This window comes from Oenanthe melanoleuca, chromosome 6, assembly GCF_029582105.1.
Source record: "Oenanthe melanoleuca isolate GR-GAL-2019-014 chromosome 6, OMel1.0, whole genome shotgun sequence".
In the NCBI taxonomy this organism is placed as follows: Eukaryota; Metazoa; Chordata; class Aves; order Passeriformes; family Muscicapidae; genus Oenanthe; species Oenanthe melanoleuca.
Genome location: NC_079340.1, coordinates 103,155 through 124,971, shown reverse-complemented (window position 1 = coordinate 124,971; position 21,817 = coordinate 103,155). Strand labels below are relative to the sequence as shown.

Sequence of the window (21,817 nt, the reverse complement as noted above, 5' to 3'; positions counted from 1 at the left end):
TAACATAGTATGCACTTTACACCAATGCATTTTCACTTTAATTTCAACTAGATCTACTCTTGGTAAGGAATCTTCCTCAAATGCAGGCTGCTAAGAGAATTGGATTTTTTTCCTGCTGATTTGCATGGACTATAGACTACTCAGTCCATTCCCAACTCCGCCCAGTAGCTCCACAATTGCATTAAATTGCAATAATGGCCTTTTACTGTCTCCCTTTTTAAAGGGTTTCTTAGATGTGTAAAAGCAGGCTGTAGTTGGCTGTAGTTTATTCTGTGATACACTGTCCTCAAAGAGCATGGGAAATAGACACTCAACAGACCCTTCTAGGTTAATTTTCTACTGTGTGGTGTGTTTCTTCCAAGCTTGTTTTTGCTGCAGAGTGCAAGAACCACAAAAATCTGCCATATTTTCCAGCTCCTATTGTCCAGTCATTTAACAGTGAATACAAAAAAGGTACTTACAGAACAGTAGTAGGAACTCAGCAGATTCTTACACTTCATCCTTCATCTCTTAGACGACTCCTCATGTGAAAAAAGATCTGAATACCAGCTGTGCCACTATTTCACAAGTTTGTCAAAAAGGCATTTTCTGTCATTGTTAAGAATTACTATGTGTCCTTCTTTACATATGCCCAGGCTCATGGTTTAGAGGCAACTTCACATGCTGGTTTGCTCATTTCCCCACCAAAACGGCATCCCTTCTAGACAATTCTTCAGCAGAGGAATGATGCTGAGGGCAGGAATGAACTGCATCAGAACATGCTTCCTATGTTTGCCAACAGGTAATTTGTACACTTCAGTACCAGCATCTCTGCTGTCAATGCAGCAGATCCAGATGTATCACAATGAGGCACAGCCAAAGATCCTTTTGAGCTACAGCTCCAAGTACAGTAGTAATGAAAGGCAAGGGCAAGGCATTGCATCTCAAGATGTTAAGAAAACCAGGCATTCTGTACTTTTGTCCGTATGAGACTGAAAATCAAAACCTTAGCCAGAGACGTGATCACAGGATAAGGATATTTCAGTACAAAACAGCAGCACAATGGCCATCATCCAATCCTTTTTCAGCCAAGGATAATCATCTAAGTCAAGAGTACAAAAGTACTTAACTAAGCTTACAAAATAGGATAACTTATTCTGAAACAAGATGCACTTTGCCTCCCCAATCCCTTTCCTTTCCTGTCAGTAGCAGAGAACAGTTTATGGAACACAGCCTGCCTTATCATAATTTATGCAATATAGGCTTAAAGGGAGCTGAGCCTTATGAGTCAGCTATTGCAATTCTGTGCAAATTCAGGTCAAAACCCATCTTTCAGACTGCTGGGTTCATTTTGTGCCATGGAAAGGGGGAGAAATCACCACAAGTCTTCTGCACTGCCTGAAGCTACTGGAATACTAATTAAAATTAGTAAGAAAAAAAGCAAGCATCGTGCAGGAATGAAAAGACATAGCCCAGGATCTGCAGCAGGCTACTGAGAACAAAAAAAAATAAAAAATAAAAAGAGTAAGGAGATTACTGCTAATGGTCCAAATGGGCACAAATCCTGAACATTTCCTCTCTGTAACCCCAGAAGCACAAGGAACTGTGGCTTCAGAAATATTAACGTAACTGGGTTTCACTAACACATTATCCTCTGGTTACAAACTCAAAGACTGACTGCTAAAAAAGAGACAGCAAAAGCTGCACAAACAATATCCATTCTGCCTTGTATCAAGCTCTAAAATAAGCTAGTAAGTTCTTGAGGGAAAGCAAAACAAACACAGGTCATTGCCCTATGGAAGCTGCACTTCAATGCATCCAAGGAAGTGTCAGAACAATTGTGAAGGCAACCACAAAACCATTCCTTCCTAGCTTTCAAGTGCCTCTCACCTAACCATTGTAAAGCTCTTTCACATGTCAGAGCTATTTGTCTCTCTTATATCCTGGCTTTGTTTTTAGGACACATAACAAGAGTGAAAAATATTTTCTGCTATCTCCACTGATAACAACTTCCTTGCATTCCAGGTCAGCAGGACTCAAACCCTGAACCTGGACTACTGCTACAGCAGTTAACAGAGCCATCACTAACTGAGCACGGATGAAAGATTTGTTAACCAGAAGAGCCAAATGATTAGCTGAATTATCTTTTCATGATGCTGTGTGTGGGTTATCAGCTCCCTTGGTTTACAAGCACTGGCCAGAGGTAGGAAGTTACCGAAGCTGAGCTGGGACTGGGAGAACCCTGTCCACCTCCTTCAATCCAACTCCCCAAAACCACCCTTGCACCTGGGACAGAACTATTTGAGCATCTGAGTACAACTTGCATTACTGTAGCCTTGGAAACCTTATACCATTGCAGCTATGTTATTTGAAGCCATGACATGGCAACACCACTAGAATCAGCTATGACAATTCTGATGTACAGCAAACAGAAAAAAGAAAACTGTATCCGCTAGAAGCTGTCCATGCTGCAGGAGCTTTCTCAGGACAGTTTTCAGCAGGCAGCAGGAGGAGGGAAAGTATATTGGACACCCCCCACATGTTTTACAGTCACCACAGGAAAACTGAAGGGCAGTTCAAATAAAAGTCTACAGGAACATTTATTGATCTGTTGAGCATAAAATCCCAGTTTATTAGCTGCTCCAGAAGCAAATTTTAAACTTCAGTAGGCCATGCTCAGAAAAGTTACACACAGTAACCAACAGGTTTACAATCACACTGAGTGAAAGCCAAGATCAGAAGTGAAAGAGTAGCCAGTTCAGCAACCTTCTCTTGTTCTAATGAACATTAAGAAACACTCCATCTCTTCATGCTTAACACACAGCTTGGAGGAAACCTATCTTTGTGCACAGTCACAAAGCTAACAACAACTATAAATTCTCTCTTCCTTAGTTTTCATAGAATCACAGAATGGTTTGGGTTGGAAGGGACCTTAAAGACATCTTGCTCCACTCCCCTCATGGAATCATGGGTAGGGACACCTTCCACTATCCCAGGTTGCTCCAAGCCTTGTCCAACCTGGCCTTGAATACTTCCAAGGATGGAGCAGCCCCAGCTACTCAGGACAATCTGTGCCAGGCCCTCACAACTCTCATGGGGAAGAATTTCCACCCAATATCTCATCTAATCCTACCCTCCGGCAGTGGGAAGCCATGCCCCTTGTCCTGTCCCTCAAGGCCGTTGTCCAAAGTCCCTCTCCAGGCTCTCTTGGAGCCCTTTTAGGAACTGGAAGGGGCCCTAAGCTCTCTCCAGAGCCCTTTCTGCCAGGCCAGAGAACCCCAATTCTCCCAGCCTTTCCTCATAGCAGAGGTGCTCCAGCCCTCTCATCACCTCTGGATTCACTCAAAGAGGTCCATGTTCTTCCCGTGCCAGGGACTTCAGAGCTGGAGGTAGCTCTGCAGATGGAGTCTCACCTGAAATTGTCAGCATCCCCTCCTTGCAGCCCAATCTCTATTTTAGCACCAACAAAAGCAGCTGCCCTATTTAAGGCTTGACATTCCAGCATCCACCCTCTCCTACAGGAAAACAGTTTCTGCAATGCTACATCCTTGACATGACAAACTAAGGAAAGCCCTTAGTGCTTAGCCCTTAGGGCTGAAGAGCTCTGAAATTCAAAGACAGAGTTATGCTAGCACAGAGTGCTCTGGAGGACAGCTGAGACAGGAGATCCCCACCCAGCTAAGCAGTGGGTTACCTCATACAGTGGCTGCACTTACTTTTTCAAATTACACTATACTAACATTTTTCAACTCACCTGGTGCAACAGATCACCGTAGGAGTGCTGATAGGTTTCCTCCTTCTATCAACAATGCTGAACTAAATCAGAGCATTTCATCATGGATAAATGAGCCCTGATATAAATCAGGCTGAAGCCAAATGCCGAAACACATTGAGGAGCAGGCCACTTCTGTGGATTTCTTAGCATGCTTGCACAGGCAGCCTACCGTAAGCTCACACTGCCTTTTACCAATTTAGTTTCTCTAATTCAAAAGACTGCATTTTCAAGCAACACTATTTCCCTGTTCCCACATCGCTGTATATTGCTCCCTCCCAAAACCCCTTTAAAAGCAGTCCTTTGGAGTACCTCCACCTACACTTTCTCACAGAGCATTGCCATTACACAGAATCAACTGATCAGCAGTGTAGATAGCCATTAAATAAACACCACCCTTACATCTCCATTACCTTAATTCTCTTGTTGCTCAAACCAATTGAAAACGAAGTCTTTTGTAGCTATTAGAGGTTAAAAAAACCTCATATTTTTTTCACACAGACAAGGGTACCAGAATACCAAGTAAAACACTCCATGATTATGCAGACAATGTAATGTTTGCCCTCAGGTACAGAAAGGGAGTTTGCAGAAACAAAATTAAAATGTTATTGTTTTTATTAGATTATTATTATTCAGATTTACAGAATTCAATTAGCAAGTGGACATTACAGCTAGAAAGTCACACTCCAACAAGAAGTTAAGTAGTGCACAGTAAGCTATTAACAAACCAGTATAAACAGCTCATTGTTCTACTGTTTTATCATAGAAGGTATTCATTATAATCTTGTCATAGTGTTTTCCCCTCCCTCATAACACATGGCAATCCCCTTCCCTAGCAGTAGAGAATGAGACGTAGTGCTACAGTGGATAAAAGACTGGTTTATTTGGTGAAATAATCTCTTACCAAAAAAAATCTGGTTTTTTTTTGACTGCTAAAGGGAGTCAAACATAGTATGAAGAAAATAGAAAGGTAACCTGACAGCAGCCCGAGTGGAATTACCTCAGCAGTTTTCCAGATTTGACAGAGACCTGTGAAATTCTTCCAAATTTCAGCTGCCACCTGCTTCTGAGCAAGTTTTGGATCACTTATTAGTATTTTGCAGTACATGTCTTGCTCAAGTTTCCATTCCAAAATGGAAACCCATTTTGCTTGGGCTCCACTGGTAAGTACTTAGCATCAGGCTGAACAGAAAATAAGCCATCAATAACAAGTGAAAAAACATCTGATTCACTAACACAGAATTTTACCTCTGTTATGGTCACACATCGAGCTGCAAGCAAATCCAGCAGTTTCAGAAGAGAAGACTTTCTTGGTCCAAACAGAAGATAATATCTACTGGGTATAACATTAAATACATCAGAGTTCTAATCAAACTGGTCTCTTAAATCCTCATTATCATCTATCACGAAACATTCCTTGCAGCCTTCAGCTCACAAGCACTAGACTGCACACTGAAATACCACTTCCTGGTTCTTGGAAGACATTTCTGCTTCAGATCTGTGATAGCTGCTCTCCAGCTGACTCATGCAGCTGAAACTGAGACATGCTGATCTTCCTGCTACCATAAACTACAGAGCTTCTCAGTTACTTCACATGAGGAGGTGTGCTGTTCCAGGAGGAAAGACACCCCTCCTTGTTTCTTACCCAGGTACTGGGGCACTAATTTTTATTCATGGTAGTATAAGGTGGGATGCAAAGGGAGTAATAACTTACCTACCTACAGGCAAAACAGTTCTAAGCATATATGTAGAAACAGGAGAAGAAATTTTAAAAAAAAGTGCAATTAATCCACATATATAAATGGACAACCACCTGCTTTGATCTTACCAATCGACCTACTGTTTTGCAGTGACAAAGTGACAGCTTGGGACTTATCAGTCTTATTTCACTTGTTTCATTTCTGCACGGTTTCTCACCATCTCCTGCAAATAGCTGTATTTCAAACAACTCCCAGTCTCAAGGAGCAGTAAAATTATCCTTCCCTCAATCTCTGGAGGCTCAGCAGCCTTCTCCAAGGTGATAATGTCTCTTTGATTACAGCCCACAAGATGGGCTGAACTCAGTCACCAAAGCAGGGCAGCCTTACTGCTGTTCCCACTGCTTGTCAGCTTAGTCACCTAAACTGCCAGAAGTCTACCAAAACAAGGAAGTTTTGCCATCTTTTACATGGGTCAAATCAGTTCATAAACATCCAAAAAAGCACAATCATGGAGCAAGGTAAATGGCAGGAATGGGAAGAAAAGCATTTCCCTTTTGGCAACAATGAGCTATTGGATCAGCTCAAGCTGCATGTGAAACTGTACCTGAACCTGAACCTCCCAAACCAGAGCAATTATCATCCTATAACAACAATATATAGTGCTTAGATGTCTATAGCCCACATGACACAGTTCTTGCCTGAGAGTAAACATGATAGCAGTTAATAATTGAAAAGCAACAAATCCCCAAGACCTTTCTCCTGTACTTTTACCAACACAACACACATGTATGTGCTCTCCCCTTCCCTTCTCCCACTAAAACACCTAGTCCACACACAACTAATCACGTCTACCCCTCTCCCTTTCTCTGTTATTTTTCAAGAATTGCCCAATCCCTTTCCAAGATGACATAATAAAAAATAATTCAGTGTTGAAAGCAACCCAGCAAGGTCTTAGAAGACAGAATAGAAGCTTACTTCACAAGTTACTAACATTGAGATATGACCTCTTCACAGCACAGTAACAAGCACACTAGCATAGACATCCCCTTCTCAAAGACTTTGCCCAGGGTCTTGATCACGGTTTGTCACATGAGTCTAAGCTTAAACAGGCAAAATTACAAAGTCTCTGATGTGAAGAGTTCATGTCCAAGCAATGCCTGAACTTACCCCTCTTACCTACTGGCTTTAGGCAGGGACAGCATGTTACTGTCTTTGCCCGAAGATTTCACAGCACAGTAAGTAGCCTGGTGCTCAAAGGAGTCTGTTCAAGCTTTCTCCTTCTACTCAAGTTACCACTCAGGCTGGACAGTGTATTTCTTAACCTCATCTCAATGAGAGTCACAGAGAAACTCAGAAAAATATTTACATTTAACTGGCTCCTAGTAACTCAAGAGTTGCTGCTCTATCTGATCATGAGAATTATCAAATAATGCTAGTATGCAAACACACTGTTCCCTTAAAGCACCTTGCTTTGTTTACATGAGACATTTTCATGAAATCTGCAAGGTCTTTTGGTAACTTAAATAAATACTCTTTTAGAGAAAAATAAACCAACCAACCAAAATCCAAGCCAAATACCAGAACAAGTAGAGGGTCTCAAGACTCCTCTTACATCAAGTGTGAAGATTTTGATAGTTCATTGTACCTAATAAGCCATGGAAAGGCATGGCATATCAATCTGACATACAAAAACCACATGACAGACTATCACCAGCAGGTAGGACACTGCAGGCTCTAGAAACTGTTCAAAGGAAAGCAACAGCTTTCCTGGTCTTCACTTTTTAAAGTTACTGATAAAGCAAACTAAAGATGAGCAATAGGAAAATACAACAACTGAAGTTAAAACAAGTTTAAAGTTTTGATTTTTATTGACTTTTTAAAGGAGCTGAGTTTTAATACAGTAAACAGAGCAATACTTCTAGCAGCAAACCAGACTAGGAGGAAGCATAAAACATGCTAAATTTAGATGTAAGCAATTTTGAGAGACTTAGCTACGTGAGAAAGTTGGGATCAAACATACAACCTTTTAAACATAGAGAGGAGATAACATTTCTCAATAATTTCTCTTAGATGCTGTGAAAGTCTGACATCCTATGAACAAATAAGAAAGCTTAAGTCCTGTGAATTAAGTAGGTCTGGCATGAGGACTGACATGCAAGGAGCAGAAAGTTCCATGGCATGGTATTTTGGGTTGCACTTTCCCAACTGCAATGATAATGAGGTACTTCTACAGGAAGCGCATCCCTCATTTTACCTGGAGCAAGCCAGCCTCCTCCACACTGTGGGACCCTCACCTTGTTGTAGAACTCTTGCTCCCTTGGACCACGTGGTGGTGGCTGCAACTGCTTCAAGACGGTTCCATCTGGATGCTGTAGAATGCCTAGAAGAGAAGCATTTTCTTCAGGGCTTAGTTTTAAGAGGTACAATTTTCTTTTTGCTTTCCAGAAATAGTGACTTCACCATCAAGGACAGCCTATTGAAAAGCTGCTACTACTTCCACTGCACACACAGTAGAGACAAAATTGTCAGCTCCTACATATAACCCTTAGCAGAGGTTTGCTTGCATTTCTCGTATTTCTACCCACTGAATAACTTCCTGGGTGTAGTTCTGCTCAAGGCCAACACAGTACTAGGACTTGACATTAAAACTTCCACCCTCAAAACCCCCATCATTAACTAAAAAAGATTACACAGACACTCCCTTTTTAAATAATTCATAAATTGTTTTCCAACAATGCGTAGACATTAAAGGAGTACCACATTTAATGCATTTCTCACTACTAGAAGAAAAATAAATGTCCTGTGGATGTACATCTATACTAGGGGCACAGAAAGTGTCAGTAGAAAGTGTCTTTACTACAAGAAGTAGCATCTATACAGCACTCCAAGCCATCAGATGCTACTATTTGTATCACCCATAATTATAGTACAGAATTTCATCTCAGCCAGTCAACACCTTCATCAAGCCTGCACAAAAATCCTCTCCAAAATATCCTCATGAAACAGCCTTATGACTCTCCAGACATCAGTATTTCTGAATATCTGCAGAAGAAATGCAACTGAGTATCCAAGGATGCTTAAGACATTGTTCTAGGCAAGAACGGAGAAAAGTAACTGCATTCCTCTGAAATGTGAACTGTGTTGCATCATCAGGTGCAAGGGAAAACAAAAAACCCATGTATGGAAAAGAAATTTTCTGCTAGGATTAACTTCTAGCTTTTCAGACATTAATTTATGTTGCTTAGAAGGATAGCAAAAATGTCAACTGTATCCAAAAAAGGTAGTTTTCAACTACCAAGTGAGAAAACATAAAAATGAGCCAGAAGCTTTGCATCCCAAAGAGAGTTTGCAGTTATAACAGCAATTGTGTTTTTCATCTCTTAAAAACCATTATCTATGAATAGGGTCTGTTGTGCAGTCTCAGAAACTAAAAATATTTAGAGACCAAGATATTTACTTTAAAACAACTACCAGATTTAGAATAGTTGTTTCAATAGTTTGCTATGCCAAAGATTTGCTTTTAAAATTTGTGTAAAACAGCTCTCAAGTCATGTTTCTTGCTTAAAGTTGGATTTTATGCACTTTACAAAACAAGAAAAATATTGCCACACACATGCAGACTACCACATCTTCCAGACACAGCAGCTTGTGTTCACCCTCCCTGTACCGTTTTGCATGTGATGGAAATCACTCTGCAAAGTGCACCAACTACTTCAATGGCATGCGAATTGTTAACAATCACATTAAAATAAGATAGGTTAAACATTAAAATAGGTTTTATAACACAAAAAACTTGCATTTTGGCTTTGATAAGCAGACAATCTACAAGGTAGAAAGACCAGGCAAAGATTCCTGAAAGCAGAATCTATACACTATTGGGTTGATATGTATTACTTGAAGAGTTTAATATAAATTGATATCCAAAGTTCCCTCATTCTCTGCATTCTTGACAGATTAGAGCAGTTACTACACTACTCTTGTCACTGTGACTGGGGCAGGCCTGAAAACCGGAGCCATGTTTCAACATTCACCATGAAGATGCAAACTCCATAACCTTCCCTCTGATATACAATCATATGGATGTTGTTCACGGCTTTGTTGTAGGCTTCCTGGGAGTTTTCAGCACAGATAGAGAATAGGACTGTTTTAACACATGAAAAAGTAAATTAACATTCCTGATGAATCAACAGAATTATGTTGAAAATAAAATCCTGAAATAGCTCACAAACTTTTCTCTCTGCCTGTGGATGGAAAGCTTGCTACCATTACGAAATGAGCAAGCAATTCACTCTGAAGGAGAATGGCCCCTTCAGCTACAGAATCCCCTACTGGCCTGGGGACCCCTAGCATTTTGCAGATACAGGCACCAAATCATAGCCAGGTGCAGAAGGCTCTGTAAGTGACATATCACACCAGCTTCTGTCTCTCTCTACCCACCTACAGAATTAAGCCACAACCCAAAGTCATTACTTGCTAAGCACGATTTATCTGGGGGAAGCACCACTGCACATAGCATTCAACAAAAGGGCATTTACAATGCACAGACGCCTAATGTCTATACATGCATGCACAGAGGCTGTGAAAGGCCTTTCTTTGCAAGGCAGTAACAGTCACAGGAAACAAAGAAGGGAAAAAGGAGGGTTACTCAGAAGAAATTTTACAGGTACTTTTACTACAAAAAACCTTGTTAAAAATACTTTGGATACCTTCAAGTCCTCTGTCTGTTTGTATGCAGGAATAGAAGGGAAAATCAAGTTACAAAAAGGAGAGCTGTGAGTATCAGAGCAGCTTTGGTCTTCAACATAAAACAGTTTCCAGGATGAGATCAACCACCATAGTGGTACCTCTGCAGAAAAGCCCATGAGATGTAGTGGGGCTACCTTTACCTAATCCATTGGAGTGGAACTCAAAATACAGATGATCACTTGTGCTGTTCGATCTAACTGCAGTAAGACTATGTGCCAAAGGTGAAACTCTCCCTGAAGTGAGCCCTTTTTTGCCTGATCCCACCTCATGCCGATGTATGAACACAGAACACATACACCTTCCAGGATCCAATGCACCTCCATCTACATTTTATTGCACTCTCTGCAGCTGGGGCAAGGGACAAGAATTACTTTCCTGTGGAGATTATCAGCAGCAAGACACACCGTGAAAACAGGCTGTAGATAGGACAAATTCACAGTGCCCTTAGTGCTGTAATGCCAGACACTAGTGATCGAAAAGATTCTGAAGTTCAGCCCTTGCCATGGGCAAAGAGACAAATTACTTTTTTGTTGGATTATCTGCAGCAAAGCAAACCATGCATGGAGGCTGTAGATAAGACAAATTCACAGCATAAGTGTTGTAATTTCACTCACTGACAGTTGACAGAGTTCTGTAATTCAGCCCTTGGCCTATTCAGCAGGGGCAGTTCCTACCACCAGAGATCAAAGGAAATATGCCAGCAGGTACTCATTATAACTACTCTCAGAGGGCACGTTGCAAGTTGAATGGATGCATACCTTTCACCTGGCTGAGAGGCATGAGTTATCCCAAACAGGACGTTCTGGAAAGGTGAGAAATGCCACTTGGCAATATTAACTTGACCGCTTGCATTGGTACTGACCACTGCCTAAGCTAAAAGGCCCCTTCACCCTTCACTAACACCTTACTCCTCAACATGAAATTAAAACAGAAATTTAGAGCTGGTGGAGGCATACTTTAAAATGCTGTGTCCTCGTGTATTTGTATTATTCCTAGACATTGGTTCAGATTTATCATCAAATAAACAAGCAACTAACAATAGCTTAATAATAATTTGCTGAAGTTTCTGGTGGCCACAGGTTCAGGTGGTCCCGTTAGATAAACCACGTTTCTGACATCTCTTCTAAGAGAACCAGTATGCTATTACCTGAATTCCCACTTTCAAAAACGTGTCTGATAAAATGAAGCTGAACGGCAGAAGTCCTTCGGTTTAAGGGTGCCTGATAACTTCACGTCCTGACAGACAAATGCCATTAGGAAAAGCACCAGAAAAATGAAACTTGGCAGCGGTTACACTGCTCCTCCATCCACGGTCTTTGCGTAGCGGGGAGCTCGACCGGCCCCCGCTCCGGCCTTCCCACGGAGGCTCCGGTCCCTCCGCACTGCCCCAGGCCCCAGCACCAACCTCCCGCGCTGCTGAGGCACCTTCGGTAGTGGTGCGGTGTCCGGCGGACAGGTGCGGGCGGAGCCCGGCGGCGGGAGCTCGGGAACGGCGACGGCGAGTCCTGCACTCGCCTGCGGGCGCCGCTCCCGCCTGCACCGACCCTTGCCCCGCCAGCCACGGAGCTGCCCCTTCGCCTCCGGCGCGAGGGAAATCGACGCCAAACCCAACCCGTTACAGCTGGTCTAGGAGAATTCAGATAAACGGAAGGTAGGGTGGAGGTGGGAAGAACCCCCTCACGAGTGACCCGGCCAGGCCCGCCGCCCCCTCCCCGCGCCCGACGCCGCTCACCGCCTTTATCCTTGCCGTACATGTGCCCGGCCACCTGGTGCGACAGCGGCACACATCCGTTCAGCGCCAGCCGCCGGCCGCCCCCCGCCGCCGCGGGGCCAAGGGAGGCGCCGAGCACCGGCTGGGCAGCGGCCTCGGCCTCGGCCTCCTCCGTCTCACCGCGCCCGCCGCCCGCGCCGCGCCCGCCGCCCACGCAGCACCCGCGCCCGCCCTCGGGGCGCCCCGCCGGCCGCGGGTGTTCCGTGGCCATGTCCCGGCGATGGGAGGCTGAAAGCGGCGGGCGGTGGGGTGGCCGGGCCTCAGCGGGCCCTGCGAAACACGACGCGGCCAGCAAGGGCCCGCGACTCCATCATCCCGCACCGCGCCACCCGCCCACCTCGCGCTGGGACAAGCGACCGCCACAGCTCCGCCCCGCCCCAGGCGTGGCTCCGCCTCCGCCGCCTGGCCCGCCCCGCCCCGCCCCGACTCGCAGCGGCACCGCCGCTGTGGCGACGATGATGGTGGGCCTGGTGGCGCCGCGTGGGGCGCGGCCCCAGCAGAAGGCCTAGTCGGACAGCGTCAGTTCAGCGGACGCTGGAGAAAGTAACAGGGCTCGGCGTAACCGCTGAACCGGCCCCAAGCCGCAGAACGGCCTGGAACCGCAACTCCGCGGGCACCCAGCCCTTGCTCCCTCGCGAGAGCCGGCAGAACCATGCTGTGGAGGGCAGAAGTCGTTCTGCTCCACTGGTTCTCAGTAACCTGAAACACCCCCGAATCCCCTTAGTTTTTAAAGAAATCTGCCGTTACGCCGAGGGTTGCTCAATTTCTCTCCAGTAGATCGGAGTGACTGCAAGATCAAACCGAGGTATACGAACAGTACTAACCTTTACAGTTGACAGGGACCCTTTAAAGCAGCCTGAACCAGAACGTTTACACACACTTTACGTGCGGGTCTTGCATTAGAGATGAGTGCACCTGGCCTAACACCAGATCAAACTGGATAAAGGATTAATCTCTAAATTGAATTTTATCTCCCCATGACCAGTGGAAGGTATGCATGGCCCTGCATTCACTCTCAAGACCCCAAAGCTTGGCTAGGAGACTTCATTAACACTTCACTAGGGTTCGTATCAGCTCTATTTAGCGGCCTGTAATTATTGCCTTTTCTTTCTGCTGTTTCTTTCCCTTATAAAATGAGCAGATCTCTGTGAGTATTAAATATGCACATTTGCTGTGATATCTGCCAGTATCAAGTTCTGTTTAGCATTAGTAGGACACAAAAACAGAAAAAAAAAAAAAAAAAAAAAAAAAAAAAAAAAAAAAAGGCCAGAAACGCCAGAGGCAGGAGGAAAATTAATTTGAGCAGATATAGGTTGTTTTCCCCAGTCTAATAAAACGGCCTAATGCATATTCAAGAATTGGCAATGATGTCAGAGAAACCTCGATATGGTGAGCTTGGCCATTTACCACTTTTTCCCCATCCCATAGCTGGGAGATGTGGAGATGTGGAGATGTGGCAGATGGCTGGGAGAAGTGATGGCAATTTAAGGGATTTACTGGGGAAATTAAAGTATTAAAGGAACAGAAAGGTCACAGGGAAAATTAAAACTTGAAGAGTGAGAGAAAGGAGCAAAACATAAATCTATTGAAACTGAGTTTCTTAGTTCATTGTTCATGGAACAGTTTGTTTTACACAATTGTATAAGGTGGTGCAGACAGGGTTACAACTCAGCAAGATCCTTCGTGAAGTAACAAGGCTGGGCAGAAAACATTTCTCTCTCCTGAATATCCCCTTCTCATCAGTCATTACTGTCCAGCACTAAAGATTAGGAACCAGATGGGTGTGAAAGTAAGCTCCTATCTTCAGATACCCAATGATGAATTTTCCCAAGGGGTTGCTGGCACAGGAGAGAAATAACACAGATTGGCCAACTCTTGCACAAGAATTAGTGAGGTATACAGTGAAAAAAAAAGCACAAGTATGTGTGTCTGGCAGAGAGAAGGCTCCCAGTCTTGACAGCAGTAGCTGCTGCATGGTTTGGATGCCAACCTCTGTGGACACTGCTGAAGGCCTACGCACATTTCAGCCAGGCCTTTTTCTCAGGTTTTGAATCCTTTTCTCAGGCTGTGAAACTTTCTTAGTTCTGGCCAGGCTAGAGGCTTTTTCTCTACTGTAAACACAAGAGAAAGAATCATAATAAGAGATAAACACCTGCTGGATCCGTAGGAAAGCCAGGGACAAGAGGTGTCTCTTTCTCTGACCAATGAACTGTCTGTGTTCTGTTTTTCATGAACTATCTTATTTAAAGCCATGGCTTCCTTCAATAAACTGCTCTTTCTTGCACCATGTAAGGGAGTGCCTTGTTGCCGTGTTCTCCGTGCCGCTCCGTAACCCTTCGTACAGCAACAAACCTGAGCCTTGCAGAAAGATATTTTCCTCTGCAAAGATGTGAGGCACTTCGGCTAATCTGGGTCTAAATACAGAGAGAAAAACAGCGATGGCCTTTCAAAGTTGTCTAAGTGCCCATCTAACACAGCAATCTGCCTGAACTTAAAATCTCTAAGAAAGAATGGAATTAAAATACAAAAACCCTGGAATTTAAAGATTATTCAAGCACCTAGTCCTCAACAGATAGCTACTAGATATTACTGCACCTAACAGAAATGTGCCTGGAGGGTATTAAAATAAATATGAAAGCATGAGTAACTGGAATAAGCAAACACTGACTCTTTCGTTTTCCCTGACATTTGCTTTAGTCAGTTTTAAGCATATAGGAATCAAGTAATGTCAGACAATCCTCCACTCAGTCATTCCACCCTCACACTTCAGCACATGGAGTTCACTAATCTTTCTGGGAACTTTTCCTAAAATGAAACAAGTGAAACAGAATAGCAGAAATGGCAAGCAATTCCTTTTTCCGCAATGTGATACTGTAAGAGATTGCACTGAAAACTGAACCTACCAGCAAGATTCCCAAGGAAACTTCTCATCTCCAGGCTGTGCAACTGCACTCCAGGAGAAAGCAGAAGAGGCTGTGAATAGCTCCTGAAGGAGGGGCTTTAGTTTGAGAATCTCCTCCAACTCCCCTGACAAAATGCATTTAGCAAAATTATACTTAATTCTGATTTACTCTTCCCCACTGTTGCTGAAAATCAGTCTTACCTCATTCAGTCTGATGATAATGTACAGACTAACAATGCCTAGAAAATACCAGGACTGTGTTTGTGCTATGAGAGGATGTGTCATGGGCAGATTGCACAGTGGCACCAAACTGAGCGAGGATTACAAAAGAATCGCTTTCTGCTGAAATAAAGGGTTTTTTTCAAACATAAAAGCTACTTAATAATTAACCACAAGATGCACTGGTAGTTCAGTACAGGAAATAAGCTCCTATTTAAGTGGAAGTGCAGGAGGACATTAGGTAAACAAAGTAGTGGGGCTGTGTCTTCGCCAAAATATTGGTAATCTAGAAGTATGCCAACAGCAAACTCTGCTGGATTTTTCACTATGCCTTCATATGGTTCACAGCCACCTCTTCCATACCTTACCAAAAATACTGCTGTTTTGGCAGAGTAGTGCTTTCTGCAAAAGGTCTGTGTGAGAGATGTGGATCCTGCTGCCCACAGAGCCACTTCCTGAATCAGGCTGCCACATGTGCATAGCTCCTGCCAGCCAGATTGCAACAGATTGCAACAGACTGCAACAGAGCCAGCCAAGACCATACTTGTGGGCTTGCAAACAAAGGTCCATCACCCAAACCAGTTATTTGCTGGACAGGTGGAAGCATGTGCAGTGGGGCTTCTGCAGGCAGGGAGGCAGTGGGACACCACTCACACAATGCAGGGCAGATACCATTGCAGCAGCAAGAAAGTTCTAGCTGCATTGCAGCTTTTTTTTTTTCTTGCCATTTCAAGGCAGAAGTGTTGCTGTATTATGACCTCTTAAAATCACACAGGGCATTTGTAAATTCACAGAAGTTCTGTCCTGTTTTGTTCTTGTTAAGTGAAAGAAAATCTAAGCTTACCCTTATCTGATGTAACTGTAAAATTCAAGGGTGCCATACTGCTTTCTTTCCCACCTATGACCATGTCACTTAGGCATCATGTCCCACAATGATTAATATTTTACCTGGCAAATAAATGCAATTCTTTGACACTACTCTTGTCCCTGGCAACTGGTCCATTTGGGTTTTCTAGAATGAAAACAAAGGGATGCTGTCAAAAGCCAGCCTACACTCTCTGTGATACTGTGATACATTTAAAAAATTACTGCAAGGTTAAGTCATGGCAGTAGTGTATCTTCCAGATCACCTGTTGGGGGTTGAATGTTTTTCTATTACTGTGTCAATTTAAAGAATTTTTCCCATTATCATGCCAAAGGATCTGGCCGGGTTACACCCAGGACCTTTGACGACTCTGGACAAAAGGGGTAGGTGTGAGCTGGGTTTCCGGAGGAGACTTGTGTTTCCAGAGGGGGGATTCGTGTTTACAGTGAACTCGGAGGAGGATTCCCCGTCTGGAGCCACACGGCCGAACACAGGAGAGCCAGACCCTCTGCGATCACCTACCCTGCATCTGCCCCACTGCAGCCTCCTGCCTCTGTGGACACAGCGAATCACCTGGACACAAATGGTGAGCGAGGAGCTGCCCTCTTCAGCCTGTTCCCACCCGAGACCGGCATGGCCGCTGCCACCTCCTCCTGCCTCCGCTCCCACCTGCTTCTCTGCAGCTGCCGGTCTTTGCCCGTCTGGAGCACACCAAGAGAGAGTGTGCCCACAGCTAAAGAAAGGACTAGAACCGAGTCATCTGTTCTGTTTTGTTGGTAATTTTAACAACTGCTGTTGTTTCTGCTTGTACATTTAGATATATTAGTAAAAGAGCTGTTATTCCTACCCCCTTATCTCTGCCTCAGAGTCCTTGATTCAAACAATTATAATACTCAGGGGGAGTGGAATTAAAGTCTCTATTTCAAAGGAAAACTTCTGCCTTTATCAGCAGACACCTGGCCTTCAAACCAGGACATCACCTTTTCTACAATCAGAAATCTGCTGTAAATCTGGGGAGGTCTGTTCTGTATTAGAAAGATACAAGGACTATAAAAGTGAGAAGCTCATTTCAACAGTTCTTCAGAATCCTTGGATTTTATTCTCTTCTTGGTGATCAATAAAGAAACTAAGCCAAGTATTTGAAGGAAAAGTTCATTTTTCAACTGAGAGTAGGTTAAAGGCTGGGAGGCAAATGAAAGGGCTTTGATGGTGAAGAGGCGGCAGCAGTGGGTGTTTGCTGAGACAGGTTTTATTCAACATCTTCATTTACAATCTGCAGAAGAGAAAGTGCACAAAATTACCATGTCTACAGATATTCCTGATCTCCTTCGGGCAGTCAAATGCCATGTCAATGACAACATAATGCAGGATCTCACAAACAAGATGCACACTGTTGGCATAGGAGTTCCAGTCTAAATGAACATAGGGTAACGCACGTAGAGGAAAATAATCCAAACCAAAGCTCTTTGATGCTGTTGATGGAACTGGACATCATGGCCCAGGAAAGAGACCTGAAGTCGCCGAAGTCACTGTTAACAGTTGCCTGAGATCATCAGCCCAGTGTGCATCTGCCAAAAAAAGCCAACAAAACTTTTGGGAAGCAGCAGGAAAGACGTTGAGAGAAAAACAAAAGGTGTCATTTTGTTGCTCTGTGTACCTTCAGCATAACATATACTGAGTTCAACTCCCATGCCTGGTCTCTCACAGTGAATAGGAACATATCATTAACAGTGTGAAAGATTAAACCATGATTTGTGGAAAACCTAAATAGCTGAAGCATGCTTTAGTGTAGGAGCTGGTGGCAGGACGGTGGTCAGGACAAACTCAGGCGCTCTCTATATTCTTCTGGTCTTGAAGTTTGCAGTTTATTGCATCGGGCATGGGTGAAAAGGGCTTAGCTGGGAGCTGCCAGACACAGCTCAAAGCAGCCCAGGGCGGGGAGAGGGGTACAGGGACAAGAGCAAGGGAGCGAAAGGATGTTCAAGGATGTAAGAGCAAGAAAGCAAGAGAGATATTTTTCCATTTACAATACAATAAAACTTCTTCTATGTTGAATATTCTAATTTCCACTAACCAGTCTAATACAGGATACAAATTCTCTAACATTTACATACAATCTATAGGAATCGCTACATTACCATGTTTTACTACTTTCTTATCTCTAAGCCTTATCTTGGACCCTTCCTGTCATGCCTGGAGAGGTCTCTGCTGGCTTTTTGGTATTTGCAGCAACTGTCGTTATCTTAACAAAGGGAGAAGATCTTCAAGTATCCACAATGCTGCTTTCCAGCCACTTAGTTGAAGACTGCTTTCATTTCAATCTCAATTTCAAAATCTTTTCCTAGGCAATCATATTAAGGTTTTCCTGATTCATCATCATGACAGATATGTGTGCTTTGATATCCTTAAGAAAGAAGCTGAGCTTCTATCTGAAACAGAAACTTTAGATCAAAGTCTTTGGTACCATCTCCTGATCTCATGGCTTACAGGCAGATACAGATGCTTCCTTTCTCCTTCTAAACAGGGATTTTTTTCCAAGTACAGTGTTGTATCACTATCGCGGGTTGCTCAGTGTTTACAAATGCATGATGGCATTTGGATTTTACCAGTCACATCCTAATGCTTTTGGATAAGCCCAGAACTTGATTTAAGGTGATTAATATGCCAAGAGGTTTATTTAAAATGCCATTTGTATTTCCCTACAGGTGACTCAGTTGCCTTCACCTGCAGTAAAATTAAACCCACTGGCATTAAAAAAGTCTGTTCTAATAAATAGTATTCTACTGCCAAATTTATTTACAAAACAACAGTCACAACCCTTAAAAAGTAATTTAACCTGCATAGCTGTTAAAGCCAAGAATGAGATTGAAAGTACATGCTGTTTTAAAAGAGCATCATATTTAACAATTACTGCAGTGGAAGTCTGTGTTAGCTGTTGTTTTGGTACCTGAATCTTGAGCAAGAGCCCTGGCAGTGAACAGACAATGCATCTTGAACACGTCTTACCCATGTATGGTGATATTTTCCAGCTGTAGAAAAGTATTTGAGAAAAGTTATGCAGTGTAACCATATCATTCATTTTGCTGCCTGTTGCCAGCTAACTTGACTGAACAGAACAAACACTGCAGTTACTGAGCAGACCCTTGGAGTACACTGATTTTTGAATGCTTTACACTTTAAAGATGTAATCTCTGAGATGCTCAGGAAGCCTTTTTTGCACAAGCTGCTCCTAGAGAGGAGAAGGCACCTTTTTTCAGTGTAAGTCTGCCACACATACAAAAACAGCAAAAGAAAACCACAGTCTGCATGACAAAAAAGGATGGAGAGCAGAGTGGGTTCAGGGCAGTGCAATGTCAAATAGGAAAGAGGGATTGTTGAGTCTTCAGCTGGGAAAAACATAACAAGAGACATGATCTGTGCTTATGTGAGATGTGTGCAGCTTCTATATATTGAAGGAAACAGAAGTTGCTTGAGAAGCCAGGGAAATCCCTTCTTACCACTCCAAACTGCATTTGGGAAAGGTGGACTGCATCCTGCTTTGCTAGTCCAGTAAACCTGTTGTGATTTTACTGACTGCTGGGGAATACCAGTAAATACTCCTACTATTTATTACAACTGCACATCTAATTAAACAGTTTACAAAGTGGGGTGTGAAGGAACAGGAGACTGCTAATGGGACCCATTGCACTGATGTGTGTTGCTTTCTGTCCAGTACTGCAGGACTTCACAAACAGTTGAGGAAGAAAAACCCCAGTAAGAGAAATCTGCTCAAACACATAACTCCTTCAACTCTGAGAAGCATGGGTTTGGCTAGTAGAACTGCCACTTTATACTTTTTATGCTTGGCTCTATTAGGGTATATAATGAAATGCAACATACCATTGTGTTGTTTGATTTATCCCTTTTTGCTACCATGTAGTACTGTTACATTATGGTAAATCTTCTCTAGCTTATGTGCTCCTCCCATCCACCACATTTTTTTTCTCCCTTTTCCTCTTCTTCTTTCTCTTCACAATTTTGTTTATTTTTATGTTATTTACTTTTTATTCAGCTGCTTTCTGCATTAGCCTCAGCACTACACATCCTGGCAGCTATAGAAAACAAGCATCAGAGAGCTTCAAGCAGCAGGCCCAGGTACCCATTCCAAATTAATCATGGCTCTAGGAAAATTATTATGACAGTGCAAAACAAAGAAGCCACTCATCAATGCAGGAAAGCCACGGCAGAACAGAAAGCAATTGGGGGAACAGGTATCTGACACTGCTGGACAGAATATGTGTCAGCGCAGATCTACATGAAATGTTCTGTCTGGGCTGAAATAGCAATGGTGAACAATAAACTCAGCTTCCTGGCAGTGGTGTTGGACATCCTCTCTCTGCCCATAGGCAAGGGGGAGGTTGTACTTGTCCACCTAATCCAGTCGGGACTCAGCATGGGTTTTGTCAAGCTTGAAGCTTCAGGAGTTGAAACAAAAGCCAATTTTAGCATGAGACTTCCATGTCCAGTGTAGCTGAGGAGAATCCAGCTGACAAGATTCCTTTGCAAAATCAATGTTTCGTTTCATGCTTACATTCTTATCCTTCCTGCAATTGTAAAATGTTCTGTTTCTTGGAAGTGAGCAACTGTGATACAATAGTGACTCATGTTTCCAAGTCTTTAGTCGAGTTACAGGGAACCTAAAAAGCCAAGTCTAATTGCTACACAATTGCACGAGGTAAGTTTTACAGACCCCAACAGTGCCAGAACAAGGCCCAAACAGTAACGATATGGTAATTTTAGCAGGCTTTTGCATGCACTCAAAGTGCATGAGGCTCTGGGCATGAAATGCTACTCAGTCACTAACATATTTATGCAGCAGTTCCAGCTGCCTGGGCTCATCCAGCCAGCGCTGCTGCTGCAACCCCTTAAATCCAACGGCTGTGGAGAAAGCCCCATGGGCTCCCCATTGCACAGTGTGTTGATTTGGCATGGACTGGTTTTCTGGCAGCAGGGGAGGGCCACAGAAAGTGGTTTCTTTGAGAAGCTCCTAGAAGCGTCCAAATAGCCAATCTCTGATGGCTCTGAAGATGGAAATGCTGCTGGCCCAGAGAGGGTTGGTAGCGTCTCTGTGATGATCTATTTAAGAAGAAAATCAAAACAGCGCACGCACAGGTTTTATTTTTTTCCAGGGGTGGCGAGGCGCCACCACCAGGGCCATCTCAGCGCAGCGCGCGACAATGTGGTGAGTCCGCCGCCACCTCGACGCGGCCTGCACCGAACCTTGCCTGCCTGGCCACCCCTAGTTAACCACGACGCCGGCAGAAGGACAGGGACGGTGGCTTCCCCTTCCCAGTGCCCTGCCTGAAGAAAGGCGTTAAATAGCACCAATGCCGTGGCGTTCGCCACTGCCCGCAAGGTGGCGGCAGGGCGCACGGCCAACAGGGAAAACATGGTGAGTGACTCTCCGGCACGGAACCTAGACGAGATCAACCTCTCAGCACTGCGAGATCCTGAAGCAGTCTTCGAATTAGTGGAACATGTTGGCAACGGTACAGGCAACAGTTTTTTTTCTAGTCAGAGAAGGAAGTGAGCACAGGTGAGGGAGAACAACATAGTGGCACCAAGGTCAGGTGAAAAAAGGGGGAGATGCTCCAGGCACTAGAGCCGAGATTGCTCTGCAGACCGTGGTGAGGCTATGGTAAAGCACGCTGTCCCCTTGCAGCCTATGAAGTCCACGGGGGATGCAGAGATCCACTCACAGTCTCTGGGAGAAGTGCTCACACTGGAACGGGTGGGTGCCAGAGAAAGCTGTCATCTAGTGGGAGACCCAAATGGAGAGAGAGGGTCCCTGCTTCCAGAGATAGAAGGAGGGCCCTTGCTTTCC

At 43.9% G+C, this 21,817-nt stretch overlaps 1 protein-coding gene and 1 long non-coding RNA gene across 3 annotated transcripts in view; one reads left to right on the top strand and one right to left on the bottom strand.

The window, feature by feature from the left end:
• IPMK (inositol polyphosphate multikinase) overlaps nucleotides 1–12,299 on the bottom strand; it is a 45,035-nt gene extending 32,736 nt beyond the window's left edge. The window contains exons 1-2 of one of the 2 annotated variants that reach the window (XM_056494542.1): nucleotides 11,950–12,299; nucleotides 7,746–7,831 (exon numbers count right to left, since the gene is read on the bottom strand). In XM_056494542.1, coding sequence (XP_056350517.1) covers nucleotides 7,746–7,831; nucleotides 11,950–12,179 — 316 coding nt within the window. In that variant the 5' untranslated portion in view covers nucleotides 12,180–12,299. Of the gene's footprint in view, nucleotides 1–7,745; nucleotides 7,832–11,929 lie in introns of both variants that reach the window. The other variant, XM_056494541.1, reaches the window with a different exon arrangement.
• Nucleotides 12,300–12,356: 57 nt separating this feature from the next.
• Nucleotides 12,357–16,808, top strand: LOC130254702 (uncharacterized). Its single transcript, XR_008840796.1, has 2 exons — nucleotides 12,357–12,773; nucleotides 16,289–16,808. It is a non-coding gene; the product is annotated as an uncharacterized LOC130254702 (long non-coding RNA).
• The last annotated feature ends 5,009 nt before the right edge of the window (nucleotides 16,809–21,817 follow it).